Source organism: Clupea harengus, chromosome 19 (genome assembly GCF_900700415.2).
Source record: "Clupea harengus chromosome 19, Ch_v2.0.2, whole genome shotgun sequence".
Lineage (NCBI taxonomy): Eukaryota > Metazoa > Chordata > Actinopteri > Clupeiformes > Clupeidae > Clupea > Clupea harengus.
The window spans coordinates 2,180,607-2,197,377 of NC_045170.1; the positions used below are offsets into that span (position 1 = coordinate 2,180,607).

At 42.6% G+C, this 16,771-nt stretch overlaps 2 protein-coding genes across 2 annotated transcripts in view; both read right to left on the reverse strand.

Moving 5' to 3' along the window:
- Positions 1 to 263: 263 nt before the first annotated feature.
- On the reverse strand, positions 264 to 2,212 carry LOC122133795 (microtubule-associated protein homolog maph-1.1-like). Its single transcript, XM_042710652.1, has 2 exons — positions 2,045 to 2,212; positions 264 to 1,140 (listed from the first exon to the last, which is right to left on the reverse strand). Exons 1-2 carry the CDS (start codon positions 2,191 to 2,193, stop codon positions 480 to 482), a joined length of 810 nt encoding a protein of 269 aa, XP_042566586.1. The 5' UTR covers positions 2,194 to 2,212; the 3' UTR covers positions 264 to 479.
- Positions 2,213 to 8,748: 6,536 nt separating this feature from the next.
- The window catches only part of LOC105890374 (PKHD1 like 1), an 87,500-nt gene continuing 79,477 nt past the window's right edge, over positions 8,749 to 16,771 (reverse strand). The window contains exons 72-80 of the mRNA XM_042710721.1: positions 16,349 to 16,484; positions 15,230 to 15,577; positions 14,484 to 14,675; positions 13,542 to 13,546; positions 13,396 to 13,398; positions 13,105 to 13,251; positions 12,356 to 12,509; positions 11,772 to 11,922; positions 8,749 to 8,845 (exon numbers count right to left, since the gene is read on the reverse strand). Of these exons, the coding sequence (XP_042566655.1) occupies positions 8,749 to 8,845; positions 11,772 to 11,922; positions 12,356 to 12,509; positions 13,105 to 13,251; positions 13,396 to 13,398; positions 13,542 to 13,546; positions 14,484 to 14,675; positions 15,230 to 15,577; positions 16,349 to 16,484 (1,233 nt within the window). The remainder of the gene's footprint in view (positions 8,846 to 11,771; positions 11,923 to 12,355; positions 12,510 to 13,104; positions 13,252 to 13,395; positions 13,399 to 13,541; positions 13,547 to 14,483; positions 14,676 to 15,229; positions 15,578 to 16,348; positions 16,485 to 16,771) is intronic.

Genomic DNA, 16,771 nt, shown 5'->3' on the forward strand with positions numbered 1-16,771 from the left:
CTTGGATCATGATTATATTAGAATGTTGATTTTGGCTTCGGTCCAAATTTGATTGCGTCTGGGTCCGGATCCGGACCGCGGTCCGCCTATTGAGTACCCTTGGTCTACAGCCTATCCAAAATATACCCAAAAACCTATCCAAATCCATTTAGAAGTACATTATCACATCATCATGAATGTTTTTGTGGTTTTGTATTTATCTGAGGTGTAGCCTGTCCTGATTTTTGTTCCAGTGGTCTCAGTTTTTCATCAAATAAAATCAAAATGAATAAAATGTCCACACTAGAGCCCCGTTAGCCAGAACAATTGCAAATGCCTGACATGTAATGTGCTGTTACCACCTCCTACAACGTGGATGAGGGGTTGGATTTTAGGAGGCAAAGGAAAATGAACTATTTACAAAAAAGTACACAAAAAAAGATTTATTTACAAATATGTATATAAAAAAAATACAAATAAAAGTATAAAAAAAAAAAAAATCAGACACGCTGACTGCTTTTGGCATCATGCCACAATGTGTAGCAACAGCGCCCTGGGATTATGCACAGAGGCACTTTACAAGCCCTGCATAGCCACATAGTGAGGGCCTGGCAGAGTTTGCACCTCCTCCTCCCCTTGGTGGCTTTCAGGCTCGGATCATCGGAGAGTTCACAGACTATTACTGGGACACATGACAGTGGCCGCCTCTCTGGCTCTGGTGGCAGAGAAGCCGTGGCTCCCCCGACAGCTGCTGACTCAGAAGCCGTGGCTCCCCCAACAGCTGCCTGAGAAGCCTGGAAATCCAGCCGCGGTCCAGGTGTCCTCTTAGGGCAGAATGGAAACGGTGGGGGGCACACATCCTCCTCCGAACCGTCATGCCATCTGTCCACCAGTGGGGCAGGAGTGCTCCTCTTTGATGTGGGTGCTCTCTTCTTGACTGCTATCCTCACACTCCGTCTGGCCCTTGTCTGCCTTGGCGCTGGAGGAGGGCACGAGGGCCCTGGCAGGCCTGAAGGGACGTCATCTGCAGGCAGCGATGGTGTGGGTGCTCTCTTCTTGACTGCTATCCTCACACTCCGTCTGGCCCTTGTCTGCCTTGGCGCTGGAGGAGGGCACGAGGGCCCTGTCAGGTCTGAAGGGACATCATCTGCAGGGACATCTCTGGAAAAAATAAATCAATTGCCAAATGTTACACAAACAACCCAGCAATCCAGCAAAAAAAAAAAAAAACTATAGATTACTGAATAAGACTAAAGATGGGGGAACTCTAAAGTGTGTGTGGGGGGGGGGGGGGGGGGCTGAGACCACAGGGACAAAGGCAGCTGCGTCATGAATGAACAGGTGCTAATGTTGCAGGTGATGGGGGAACTCTAAGTGGGGTGGGGGTCTGAGACCACAGGGACAAAGGCAGCTGCGTCATGAATGAACAGGTGCTAATGTTGCAGGTGATGGGGGAACTCTAAAGTGGGGTGTGGGGGGCGGGGGGGGTCTGAGACCACAGGGACAAAGGCGGCTGCGTCATGGATAAATAGGTGCTAATGTTGCAGGTGCGGTGCTAGTAATACAAAGAGAGTGTATATCTAGGTGTAAGAACATATCATATATTTCTACACTCACACAATAAGTACTAATCATTCAAATTAAATTAAAGCAACCAGTGCGTGCTGAAAATAATACATCCACTTTCAGGTATCTAACGTGAGTGAGATAGCAGCCTTTAGTCAGATAATAACATTCCGCCGTTTCGGGAACATACATGCTCGGTATATCTCGGTACATAAACAAATATATATCATTTATTTCTATACTCACACAATAATTATTAACCATTACAACCAATTAGAACAGCAGATATAATATAAATATATAAAGCAAACAATGCAATATAAAGCAAACAATGCGCGCCCGAAAATAATGCATCTATTTTTACGTATCTAGCGTGAGGCAAAGAGCAGCTTTTAGTCAGATAATACATGGTAATAATATTGTGGAAACATACCGAAATGCATGCTCATAGTATTAGTATATAATTCACATATACACATAAATGCTGATATGTACTTACATGTCAAGTGCACGGTCAATTCGGTTATCATCCGACGAATCTAAACTTCTTTCTCTTCCTTCTGAGAAATCATTCTTGGTTTCTTCCATTTCAGATTCGTCATCACTATTGAAGCGTATCTCCACTTCTTCACGCGTAAATGACTTCATGTCTTTCCAAAAGTAATTGTCGCACAGAGCAGAGTGGCAATGGCAGTTGTTTACACAGCTGCTGCTTCAAGCGTAATGGTAGCTGACGGTGACGCACAGGTCTTAAGACTTGCACCGAGCCATTACGCAATATCCAATCAGACCCCTATAGCATTCAAAGACAGACAATGGGCGTATCATTGTAAACTTAAGAATGTGTACTATTGGATAAAATAGCTGTCAATACTTTATAGTACCTGGATTGGCGGAACAACAAGTTTTTGAAATCGCCAACTGTTACAGGAAGGGAATAGTTTGTGTGCATTTCACATGAAACTTATCATAGAACGAGGGATAAACTGTACTGTGTCGAATAATAACCTCAAAGTTTCTTTTTTTTTGTTACTTAGATTTTATTGAGTTTTTCTGTGAAAGACAATGGTACTGAACAACCATACAAGTACAAGGTTAAGTGTCGGCACGACAACATTCATTTTGTACAACATATTATTGTGACATGCGCTACAGCATTCCCAGACATATATTTATATAATATACAGCAGCAGAAAGGAAAATGAAATGGCAAATTATATCAAAAGTCAATCAATAATCACAACCCTACTTAAACATATACAGATTCCATTTTGTCCATCTTCCGATATACAAGTCATTTCTCAAATGCAATAGAAAGGTTAGTCTCTCCATTTCATGGATCTCTTTAATAATATCTAACCAATTATCCACAGTAGGTGAGTCGGTCTGTAACCATTTACGTGTGATTGCTTTCTTTGCTGCTGCCGTAAATATTTTCAACAGGTATTTATCATTTCTAGTAAGTTCTTCTGGCATATCGCCCAAATAAAGTGATAGACATGATCCTGGAATTTGTAAATCTAAAATTTGTTGTATAGTTTCCCAAACATTCTCCCAGAACTTATCAATCTTCGGGCAGGCCCAAAAAATGTGGTAGTGATTTGCATCCACTTCCCCACAACCCCTCCGACATGTGTGTGTCAGTGATGTTTGATGTGATTTTAATTTAGGTGTGATAAAAAAACGGACAAGGTTTTTCCAACAAAATTCACGCCAATAAGATGAGCAGGTAGTCGAAGACATATTTTCACATATATTCTCCCATTGTTGGGGGGATATTCTTTCCTTTATTTCTTTTTCCCATTTTTCTCTGATGTAATTTGTGGAACTGCCTCTTCCCTTAACTATTCCCTGGTAGAGTCTTGAAATCACTGACTTAGAGCCAATGGTGTAAGTCTGTGTGATCAACTGTATTATGTCATTCGGCACAGTATTTGCTTCTTTTTTACCCATTTCTTTTAAAAAGTATTGGCGCAGCTGTAAATATCTGAAAAAATCTTGTTTTTCTAAATTGTATTTTTCTCTTATTGTCTGAAAACTGTGTAATCTATTGTTTTGTATCAATCTGCAAAAAGCTGTGATTCCTCTATTCATCCAAAATTTAAACCTGGAGTCCATACTGTTTGGAACAAAATCTGTGTCATATGCGACCCATCTCAGTTTTTTTTATCTGTGTGGATAGATTTAATTGTTTGATAACATCAAACCATATGGACAGGGTAAAAGAGACTAAAGGATTCAAGTCCTCCTGATGAGTTGTAGCTCATTTTCGGTCACCAATCATTGCTTGTATTGGGATATCTCCACACTTCCTCTCCATCTCCTTCCATCCTGCATCATATCCACTGTCACACCAAAGAATGACAGGTTTTATCTGGGCCGCCAAGTAATAATCCCTGAGATTTGGCAGGGACATTCCACCTCTAGCCTTATCAATGGTTAATGTATTAAATCTAATCCTTGGTTTCTTTCCGTTCCATATAAATCTAGATATTTGCTTGTTCCATTCATTAAATTGACAGATTGGAATTTTAACTGGTAATGACATGAATGGGTATAACAATTTAGGCATAACAACCATTTTGATGGTCTCAATTCTTGAACTGAAGCTTATCAAAAATGTTGACCAGTGGTTAAGATCTTCCTTAATTTTCTTGCTCACTTCTTCATAGTTTCTTTTATACAGGTCTTTAGGACAATGGGTTAACCAAACCCCCAAATATTTAATTGCTTTTTGAGACCAGTCAATGGTAAGCCTCTGTTCAAGATCTACTGATGGTCTGTAGTTAAATACTAATATTTGTGTTTTTTGTATGTTAAGCTTATACCCTGAAAGATTGCCAAATGTCTCAAGGAGATCCAAAAGTGCGTGGAGAGACCTATCTGGATCTGCAACATACAACAAAATATCATCGGCATATAATGCTATTTTATGCTCTTTCCCGTTTACATCAATTCCATGGATATCATCATTTTCTCTTATAGCTTGTGCCAATGGTTCAATGTAAAGCGCAAAAAGGGTTGGGGAAAGAGGGCACCCCTGACGTGTAGACCTTTCCAGGTATAACCTCAAAGTTTCGTAGAAGAGATATATGGCTTTGATTATTAAGGTATGTTTTAGAAAAATAATATTTGTCATGGCCGCGAAAAAACTGAGAAGTTTGAAATTGTATCATAAGGGAAATGGAGACACATTTTTCGCTATGATGTGAGTACATACATAAACCACGATAAAAACCCTGAGTTAAACTCTCCACTATCATTATTTAGTTGTTTGGATAGATAACGTTTTTTTTATTTAAAAAAAAAAGACATTTTGGCAAAGATAGCATGTTTGAATGGACAATTCGTTTGAGGAGGCATCAACACTCTGACACAGCAGTGGGCATATCCTGTTCCGATAACCAGGTTTTTCTAGTGAACTGTTGGACACAGGTATTTGATATTATGGTATTACGGATTTGGCAGTGTTAGTGCTCAATTGATAATCAAAATGTTTATGGTTAATTTATTTTAATTTTTGTCGCTACGTTGCTGTAATTTTGTTTATCAGCCAACGTATCGCCGTTCCGCCCAAACAGGTTGAGAGAGTCTGGGTGTAGTTCTAATGTTCTAGTGGGTTTAGGCCAGTTAAGAGAGAGGTTCTCTTGGTCTAGTTCTAATGTTCTAGTGGGTTTAGGCCAGTTAAGAGAGCGGTGCCCTGGTTCTAGTGGGTTTAGGCCAGTAAAGAGAGAGGTTCTCTGGGTCTAGTTATAATGTTCTAGAGCTGGGGTTTTCAACAGGGGGTCTGTGGCCCCCTGGTGGTCCGCGGCGGCATTGCAGGGGGTCCGCGACATGAGCCTATGTTGATCAGTTCACCATTGAATTTTTATAAATACGCTTTGATATTTCAACACATTTCCCGATTACTCTTGAATATCGTGAAAATATCGTCTTATAGGCAAAATATCTGTGCAGGGGGAGGGGGCGTGGCAGCGGCGGTTACAAACACGCACGCGCGTGCAGGCACATCAGTGGGCCGCGAATTACTTTTTAGTCAGAATGGTGGTCCCTGGGACAAAACCAGTTGCAAACCCCTGTTCTAGAGCAGTGGTCACCAACCTTTTTAGGCCCAAGATCACCGACCTCTGCCTTGATGACCTGAGGATCTACCTATTGAGGCGTTGAGAGAAATAGACTGTCCGGACTACAGACTGTACTTACAACTTAACTTTATATTTGGCCTTATTGTCATTGAATGAAATCAAACACTTTGTGAACAATATGAACAAGAAAAAAAACACATTTGCAATGAGCAGGCTGGATATGAACGGTTTTATTTATCAACTGAAGTTACAACACAACACTGACAAATTTCTCATGTGACAAGTCAGTGTGATGGCTGTGACTGAACACTGTCTGTGAGTGCCTTGTAGTTTGGCTCATAAGCAGAGGCAGCCAGTCTGAGGCGTAGTAAGCCAGTAAGCCGGCGCTTGAACTTGGATTTGGGGATTTTCATCTGTGAAAATGCCAGTTCACAGAGGTAGTTTGATCCAAAGCAGGCATTCACTTTTAGTGCACATGCACTGAGGAGAGGAAACTTCTCTCGGCTGACAAGTCTCCAAAAGTCACTGTCCTTTGACCTGGCTTTCAGCTTTATGTCATTTTGCAAATCAAGCATCTCCACCTCCACCTCCACCTCACCTGGCAAAGCAAATGCTTTCTCGAATTTGTCTGCAACCTCCTCTGTATCAATAGGCAGGAATGGGTTTGAAACAAATGCAGCAATATCCTCCATGACGTCTAACTCACCAAAACGTCGACTGAACTCCGCTGCCAGTTTGTCCAGGTGCACACAGTACTGCTCAGGGTAAAACAAAAAAGAGTATTTGATGTACTGTGACATTTTCTCCAGGTTTGTAAAGTGTGTCAGCCTCCCTTTCCTCAGATGTGTGGTCCAGACACAGAGTTTGGCCTTGAACGCATTCACTGCGCTTATCATGTGGGGCAGGTGCCGGTCTTTTCCCTGGAGTTCGTGGGTGAGCGTTCAGTTAAAAAATCCCCCGCTTTTAAGAATCAGTCGGATCTGTATTTCTGAAATTATTTTGGAGATCGACAGGGAAAGTCTCCGAGATCGGGTGACCTCTGTTCTAGTGGGTTTAGGCCGGTTCTAGGCTCGGCATTAGAGGGGGGAGAAAACTGACATGAGAGACAACCATGTAAAGTGATAACGGAAAGACAATACAGGTTTATTAAATAGATTTAATAACCTTCTCTTAAGATAGAATGAGAATAATAAAAATAGCCCCAAATAAAAGAGAGCTCTTTAAAATTCAAAGTATCAAACAAAGTCCCAAAAGAAAAAAAATAGTCTCTGTATCCGGGTATGGGCTGAAACACACCAAGCGCATTTTTAAAGACGCAGACGCTTCAAAAACATCTTGCACGTTGCCAAGGCGATTTTGAAGCGTATACGTTTTTAGAAACGCGTTAAGTGTGTAATCAATGTTTGTGTCTTAGCTGGTTCCAGTCCGGATACGCGCTGCTCAAATCCTCAAAGATAGGTCTGACTCGCCATCCAAGTTTCCAGTGTTATTAAAAAAACAATCTGCGTATAGCAGTTTGACAGAATAGTAATCAATATCAAATATGAGATCTCACCTAAATTCAAATATATAATCTATTCAGGGATGCTGTAGCATTACAATATCCAAGTGTAAATACATATGAGTAGCGAGCGTAGGCCATTCATAGATACTAGATACATGTAAGACCCCTTGTTGTAATACTACAACATAACTTTTCTCTCTCCAAAAAACGTTTTTTGGGGAAAGACCACATTTACATAGTCAATGGGTCCTATTGTCTTGCCTTGCAATGCCATTGGATTGTAAATGTGTATATAGGTCTGGCCATAAGGCCATGAACTCACTCGACCTGCAAACTTTCCTGGAAGTGCATCTCCTTGTTTCATTCAACTGTAAATTCCATGAAATATTTTTTTTGGTGCTTGTTAGAATATGTAGTTCATGTAAATACTAAGTTATTGTGGAATTAATGCATCACATTAGATTTTCAGCTTGTTATGTCATTGTTGTAATTTTACAACGTTGGGTGAAAATGGTAGCTAAAATAGCATGTGCACCTTGCACTCTACATGGAGACATTCCACTTCTCGAATGTTCAGATACAGGATAAATACTTACAGAAATATAATGTATTTGATGATTCACACTTTACAAATAGGTTATTTGTTATAATTTTAAGTTTAGACCAGATTTTAATAATTCTAAATGGGTTAGGGTTAGGGTAAGCTAACCCTAACCCAATGTTATTTCTATGTTCGCAGTGAGATATAGTCAACTGTTTTTTTTAGCTGGACTTTGTTTGTTTGTCCAAATATCTCCTTGTTACACAAGCCAGATAATGTTTGTGGAATGCTTTGGAGGATGGTTGTTCAGGGACAAGTGTAAATGTTCTGGAATGTGGGGGTTGCATGTATGGTGCATTCTTCAGGGACAGGTGTGAATGTTCTGGAATGTGGGGATGTAAGAGTTCTGGGGGGGGGGGGGGGGGGTTGTATTTTCCTTTTGTAAATGTAAGTAGAGAGCACATTAGGCTAGCCAGACGGTATTGTGTGCCATCAGTGGAATGTATTGCCTGAATAGGATTCATTTGCATTGGAATTAGTTATACTTGAACATTCTCTAACTATTATTTCCATTTCAGAATGACACCAGCAAGGAGAGCTTTCTTGACATGTGTCCCCTTAGTAGTTCAGCTCCTTGATCGTGGAATTCATTACGTGGGAACAGCCAGGCAAGTGCGCTTACCAAACGGTGTGGATTTGCTGGACTCTTTTGCAGCCAAATATAAGTACCCCGTGAAATCCCGCCGCTGGTACAGTTCCATCTTCTGGCACACCGTTATCCTTGCCGTGATCAACGCCTGGCTCCTCTACAAACGGGACTGCACAGCTCTCAATATTCCAAAGAAAAAAGATGTTGAAAAGGAGACAATAGCCCCACATAAAAGTGAGCTCTTTAAAATTCAAAGTATCAAATAAAGTCCCAAAAGAAAATAAATAGTCTCTGTATCCGGGTATGGGCTGAAACACACCAAGCGCGTTTCTAAAGACGCAGACGCTTCAAAAACATCTTGCACTTTGCCAAGGCGATTTTGAAGCGTATACGTTTTTGCTTCAGGCACAACTAGCTTCCTCTCTCATCCTGACAAACACAGCAAGGAGAGGGCGGCCATCTTCAGCCAGTGGGAGCCCTTCGACGTCGATAAGAGTGACACCTCAGAGACCTCAGAGTGACTGCTCAGAGAAACACAGCAAGGAGAGGGCGGCCATCTTGAGCCAGTGGGAGCCCTTTGACGTCGATAAGAGTGACACCTCAGAGACCTGTGACCATAGACATATTTAGATCTATATATAGGTATATATGTCTATGCCTGTGACTGCTCAGAGAAGACCATCCCTAGGAGATGGGAGTGCACCTAATGGGGTCCCAGACAAGAGGGCATGTGAACCACCAACCGATGTGCGCAGGGACACACACCTGTTCTGCAGACGTAGGTCTCATCTATACACACACACACACACACACACACACACACACACACACCAACCGATGTGCGCAGGGACACACACCTGTTCTGCAGACGTAGGTCTCATCTATACACACACACACACACACACACACACACACACACACACACACACACACACACACACACACACCGATGTGCGCAGGGACATGGTCGCACATTTCCCGGTGAAGACAACAAGAGGACGCTGCAGACACTGCGTGAAAGGATATTCCAATACGCTCTGCAGAAAGTGCAATCTCCGTCTCTGCTTTTCAGAGGAAAGGAACTGCTTTTGGGACTACCATTGCAAGTAAACAATGGACACTGATTCTTTGAAGTTTTCATTCTGTTTTGTATAACATTTTATCCAGTTTTTATCTTTTTAAAATAAATTATGATTCATAAAAATATGACTGTTGGGTGATTATTATTAATGAAATGTACTGTTATAGTGCTATGTAAGCAATACATACTCAAAATTAACCATTAGTTGTTTTGTGTATTTGTTCTGACAGTTTGAGAGCAAATGCTGAAATTCTGCTACCAACTAGGCCCAACGTTGCAATATTACAACGTTTCCCTAAAAACTTACAAAAACATCTTTTTTTTAATTAATCCTTCATTATCTCCATCAGAAGACTCTTACAACATCATCTGACTTAAAAATAATATCTAAAAAAAATGTTTTTATGTTTGGGTCTTACAGGTTAAACAACAAGGGCCTTTCTAATAACGTAGACAAATCATGTCAAAATAAACACATCTTACTTATAAACGTATTTCCCTCTATTTATTTCTATTTAATTATTTATTATATTCATGTCTTTATCTATTTATTTAACATTGGCAATAATATTAAAATATTCTTATTGTCAGTGACCAATCTTTAGGTGTGTTACATAAACGGATTCCGGAATTGCTTGTGCTGTGGGAAAGTGCTATGGTTCCTTAGCTTAGCTTGTGCTGTGGGAAAGTGCTATGGTTCCTTAGCCTAGCTTGTGCTGTGGGAAAGTGCTAAAGTTCCTTAGCTTAGCTTGTGCTGTTGGAAAGTGCTATGGTTCCTTAGCTTAGCTTGTGCTGTGGGAAATTGCTAAGGTTCCTTAGCTTAGCTTGTGCTGTGGGAAAGTGCTATGGTTCCTTAGCTTAGCTTGTGCTGTGGGAAAGTGCTATGGTTCCTTAGCTTAGCTTGTGCTGTTGGAAAGTGCTAAAGTTCCTTAGCTTAGTTTGTTTGGAACATCATAGCCTGGGTGTAGCTGGATCCACTTTGATAAGTCGGTTGTGGTCAGGGCGGAATAATTCTTAAAAATCTATTTTTTAAATATATAAGGATTATAAAAAAAACTTTAATTCACTCAATGAACTTTCTTCAGAATCACTTCTGCAGGGACAGCTAGGGCACACACACACACACACACACACATACACCCCACACACACAGCCACACATATACCCCCCCCCCCACATATATATATATATATATATATATATATATATATATATATACTGAAAGTTTCTCTGCGTTTTGGTGAAACTTGCCTTTGCCCCTGTGTTGGTTGTGATAAAACAATAGAATCATTGTGGTGTATGACAAGAAGCCTGTTTATTTAGTGAATAAAAGTATGTGGACAGCATCAGCCCCAAAAGTGCAGCATCGTCGAGTTGAGACCATTGTGATTTAGACGCACAATGTATATACTTTACACAATAAATACAGTATATATTATATAACTGTGCAATCTGTGCATAAGTGCGTAAACACCCAAAGTAGCTACCCAAAGAAAAGTTCATATGGCCAGAAGAATAAGTAACATTCATTTCTAGTTAAACAATCATTTTTTGAACACAGTATTTTTAAAATAAATTCAGAAATTCTGCACATGATATTTGTACCCTACAATAAGTTATCCTTCATGTTTGCATCCCTGGAAAAGTACATTTCAGCAGCAAACTTCAAGAGGTAGAAATCCTTCACCATATTCAACCGCAGATAGCGAAGAAAGTAAAACAACGAGCAATAGCACAACCAATAACCATTGACAAAAGCCTGTCATCCAGAGCTCTTGATTTTGATTGATCCACATCCAAGATGGCTGACATGCTCTCCACCGCTCCCTCAGAGGGTTGTCAGGGTGAGGAGGAGGCAGGAGAGGAGGAGGAGGCAGGAGAGGAGGAGGAGGAGGAGGCAGGAGAGGAGAGGAGGAGGAGGCAGGAGAGGAGGGTGAGGAGGAGGCAGGAGAGGAGGGTGAGGAGGAGGCAGGAGGCAGGAGAGGAGGGTGAGGAGGAGGAGGGTGAGGAGGGTGAGGAGGGGAGAGGAGGAGGAGGAGGAGGAGGAGGAGGCAGGAGAGGAGGAGGAGGAGGAGGAGGTCACAGGGCTGTCAGGGTGAGGAGGAGGCAGGAGAGGAGGGTGAGGAGGAGGAGGAAGGAGAGGAGGAGGAGGAGGAGGTCAGAGGGTTGTCAGGGTGAGGAGCAGGCAGGAGAGGAGGGTGAGGAGGAGGACCAGAGAGCCAGAGGATGGAGCAACAGCGCCGTCCAGCACACTCGGGTATTCACTGTCTTCTGTGGTGGACTCCTCTGTGGTGGAGCTGAGGGTGGTGGAGCTGGGAGTGGTGGTGGTGGTTGTGGTGGTGGTGGTGGTGGTGGTGGCGGTGGGCTCAGGGTCGATTGGGGGTATGGGTGAGTCGGGCGGAGTCGGCCCTCCGCTGGTGCTGGTGGTTGCGGCGGTGTAGGTGGTGTTGGTGGAGGGGCTGGGTGTGGTAACTGGTACGGCTATGATGGTTAAGGACCGGGAAGAGGCACTCACTTCTTTCAGAGTGAAAGCCAGAGTCATGTTATCACCTGTGAAGATTGATAGAGAGAGAGAGAGAGAGAGAGAGAGAAGGAGGAGAGAGAGGGGGGCAGGGGGGGGGCAAGAGAGAGCTTACATTTAAATCGAATCCTTGAAGTCAATACTAATGTATGAAACTGACATTATTTACCCACAATCCTATGGGGAAGTTTTACACACAGATTCAGGCGGTGATAATCTGACGCAGCCGATGGTAATTATTATAGACTGAAGTAGGTTAAAAGGGCCGTTTCAGAACAGAAGACGAGTATGCCGATGACTGGTAGTAATTCCTTTGCTATTATTATTAAATCCCATATAATAACTGCAAATAGAGATTTGTGTTGCAGCTTATCCACACATGTATCCAGGTATCCATCTTGAATCCTTCAGACATGCTTGTGAACTCACCAGGTCCAGAGATGCTCAGGTCAGTGTAGTTAGCCCAGCATCCTTTGAACAGAATGGTTGTGTTTCCATAGAGACCATCCACTGGAGTGCCGCTGGAGTCCTTCAGCACAGCTGTCAGAGTCAGTTTAGTGACCCCAACCGCCACACAGCTCCCCTAAAGCCAAAAACCAGACTGTCATCATGGATGTACTCTACTCTAGGTAGACAGCCCACACCATCTGTTTACAAGACAGAATAATGAAGATGCTGGCAATGACCTAAATTTCCCTCTGGATTAATAAAGTATCCATCTATCTATCTATCTATCTATCTATCTATTTCAGACGTTATCGATGTAGTCATGCGGGTCTAGATATGGTTGCAAGTGGAGTGGAGTGGAGTGGAGTACAAACAAAGCTAATTCTCTTTGGTGTCGAGTAAATATGATCCTGTCTGAAGTCACTGTCCTGTTGTGATGTCAAACGTGAAGTGACATGCGTAAGGAGTGTTAAGTATGTTATTGAAGTAGTGAGTGTTAAGTTAAGTATGTTCCTGAAGTAGTGAGTGTTAAGTATGTTACTGAAGTAGTGAGTGTTAAGTATGTTACTGAAGTAGTGAGTGTTAAGTTAAGTATGTTACAGCATTAGTGAGTGTCAAGTATGTTACTGCAGTAGTGAGTGTTAAGTGTGTGACTGCAGTAGTGAGTGTTAAGTATGTTAATAAAGTAGTCAGTGTTTAGTGTGTGTTTGTACTAATGAGGATGATCCCACCTCCTGGTCCAGAGCCATGATGCTGGGCTGCTGGCTGAGGAGTCCGGGGGTGAGTCCGGCCACAGGCTCCTGCATCACGCTCAGGGAGGCCAGGCTCGTCACCTTCTCCGGTACCGGGTCCTCACGGGTCACCTCAGCGGTGGCCACCTGCAGCCACAACACAAACAGGTAAACAGTGAGGAGTCACAACACAAACAGGTACACAGTGAGGAGTCACAACACAAACAGGTACACAGTTACACACTAGCTGAGGAGTCACAACACAAACAGGTAAACAGTTACACCACACACTTGCTGAGGAGTCACAACACAAACAGGTACACAGTTACACACTAGCTGAGGAGTCACAACACAAACAGGTACACAGGTACACCTTCAACACACACTTGCCGAGAGTCACAACACAAACAGGTACACAGTTACACACTTTATCACACACTAGCTGAGGAGTCACAACACAAACAGGTACACCTTTATCACACACTAGTTGTAAGCCACTGTAATGAAGATGTATATCTTTGCCATTAAAAGTGACTTATAATAAGATTAGATACAAAACAGTAAAAACTAGTGCTGTCAAACGATTACAATATTTAATCGAGATTAATCGCATTTATGTCATAGTTAACTCAAAATGAATCGCAATTAATCGCCAATTTTTATTTATTCTAAATGTCCCTTCATTTATTTATTTTTTCCATCATTTTATTTTTATTCTAATGCCCTTATCAACATGGAAAAGTGGATTTGCTTGCTTTATGCAAATGTTTTATTTTATTGAAAACCAACATTGCCAAACAGGGCGCTACAAAATAAAATTATAAAGTGCAAATTTCAGGTAAACAAGGACTCAGCCTATGTAAGGGATAATGTATTGTCCAAAAACGATAGAAGACATTCCTCCAAAATACCTGTTTTTAATGATTTAGTTTCCGTTTCGTGATTTCCGCTAAGAAATAAATAGTTCTTCAAGCAAATAGAACTTTTAAGTTTCAGGTGTTGTGTAGCAACCCATTACTTGCTGACTTCAAGTCAAGTCTTCAAGACTTCAGTCTGTTACGTTAAATGACCGGACTACTTGCGGAATTATATGAAAGATGTGAATTAGAAGCACAAAACCCGTTGCCAATGACAGCGGTCAATATCTTTTCGCAGGGGTGAATATCAGGAAATATTCACCTGCGAACGTTGGGATGGCCCATTCAAATCAACGGTACTTTTTGGAACCTTCTGAAGAGCCGTATAATAAAGTGCAGTTAAACCATGGCTTAATATTTTCTTTTTTTCAAGTTTGCTGGGAACATAGCAGTCAGGCCTCAGGACTCACCTCGTTCCAGGTGGGGTCTGAGGATGGTGGGGGGGAGGGGGGGGGGGCTCACCTCGTTCCAGGTGGGGTCTGAGGATGGTGGGGGGGCTCACCTCGTTCCAGGTGGGGTCTGAGGATGGTGGTGGGGGAGGGATGACCCCCATGGAGGACACGTTGAAGCCTACGGCCTGGCTGAGGTTCCCCGAGATGGCCGCCTGGCCCAGGTCATCAGCAAGGTTCTGCAGCTCAGAAAAGGCTTCCTCATCTAGGAAAGAGAAGATTTATACACATTATACACAGAACTGGTCACAGTTTAACATAGTGTTTAATAATGGTGGTTTTCATTCTTAAACAAATGAACAAATGGCTTTTGGCTTGGATGAGAAAATGTAGAGTTGTTGAATAAATGATTGTCAGAGTGTTATGATGCAGCTGTGTAGGCGTGGGGAAATAATGTTCTCATGGATGGTAGCTGAAGTTTCATGGTTTTCGATGTATTGAGCGACAGAGAGAGAGAGAGAGAGAGAGAGAGAGAGAGAGACAGAGAAAGAGGTAAAAAATGTTCAAAGTAGTTGGAAATGATGTAAACTGGATAACGATGTTGCTGTGGACCGTGGGCGTTATACTGGCAATCCAGTGTTGAATCGTCACCATTGGTGGTGTTGGTGGTCTAAATGTGAGTGTTGAGTCCTCACCATTGGTGGTGTTGGTGGGTTAGGGTTAGGGACCGTGGGCGTTATGCTGACGAGGCTAAATGTGAGTGTTGAATCGTCACCATTGGTGGTGTTTGTGGTCTAAATGTGAGTGTTGAGTCGTCACCATTGGTGGTGTTGGTGGTCTGCTGGACGGGAGGCTTGCTGATCTCCACCTCTACGGAGAGACCCGTGGACCGCTTGCGTCGCCGTGCGTCGCCCCCCTCCCTCACGATCTTGGTGATGCGGATCATGCTGGCCGGAACCTTCAGGAAGGCGGCCAGGTTGGCGACCAGGCTTTCGCCGAAGAACTCGTCCTCCGTCATGGCGGGCAGGCTGAAGGAGAGGAAGAGCTTGGGCGAGGTGCGGACCTCCACGGGCTCGGAGCCGCGCAGCAACACATGGAGCATCTTGTAGTCCGGGTCGAAGAAGTTGGCACCGTTCGTGGTAGAGTTAAGTGCAGGCAAATACATCCCTTCATACACACACACACACACACACACACACACACACACACACCCCGGAAACAGAGGTAATGAGGAAAAGAACGAGCGTGAGAGTTTTGATGAGTACATCCCCACAGAAATAACCAACCCCCTTTTTCTTTTTCACCCAGAATTTTTCTCATGGTAAAACTCAAAATTAAACTTTAAACTCAAAATTGTCAAGTATTATATTTACTACAAATCAAAATGATGAATACTGTACTGTGCTACAGGCCTATCAACCTCCTATTTATATATTCACTTTCACATAAACAGCCTGAAGTCACTACCTTTAACTCAACTAGTGATAGCACTGCTCATCTCCACAGGTGACCATTTAACCTTTAACCTTTAACCCAACTAGTGATAGCACTGCTCATCTCCACAGGTGACCTTTAACCTTTAACTCAACTAGTGATAGCACTGCTCATCTCCACAGGTGACCTTTAACCTTTAACTCAACTAGTGATAGCACTGCTCATCTCCACAGGTGACCATGTAGCCTTTAACCTTTGACCCAACTAGTGATAGCACTGCTCATCTCCACAGGTGACCATTTAACCTTTAACCTTTAACCCAACTAGTGATAGCACTGCTCATCTTCCACAGGTGGCCCTCTAACCTTTAACCTTTAACCTTTAACCCAACTAGTGATAGCACTGCTCATCTCCACAGGTGACCTTTAACCTTTGACCTTTAACCCAACTAGTGATAGCACTGCTCGACCCTCGACACACACACACACACACATAAAGCAGTACCTGGGTATGAGGGCTCCTTGAGTGTGAAGTCTGTGTTGTCGCTGTTCCATTCTGCGTTGGTCGGAGCCACCAGCTCGTTGTTGACGTAAACGTCCAGACGCTGAGGGTTGGAGTAGAACACGGCCACGCGCACAGTCTACGAAAGAAACACAAATTAATTTACTAATGAGTAACAGAGGACCTGGCAGACCTTGTGTGTTACTGTGCATATATTGCATGTGCAAGGGAGAGTGATAAATATGTTTGTCCATCTATGTGAGTGGGTGCCTGCCTTCTTGACGCCGAAACATGATATAAACACCAAGCAACATGCAACGTTTAAACATTATTATTTTACTTACTTTCAGGTATGAGATATATGTGTATCTATTTTTTTATTCAATTTTTTTATTTAAGCCTCGGAAAACACATTGAGTATGTATG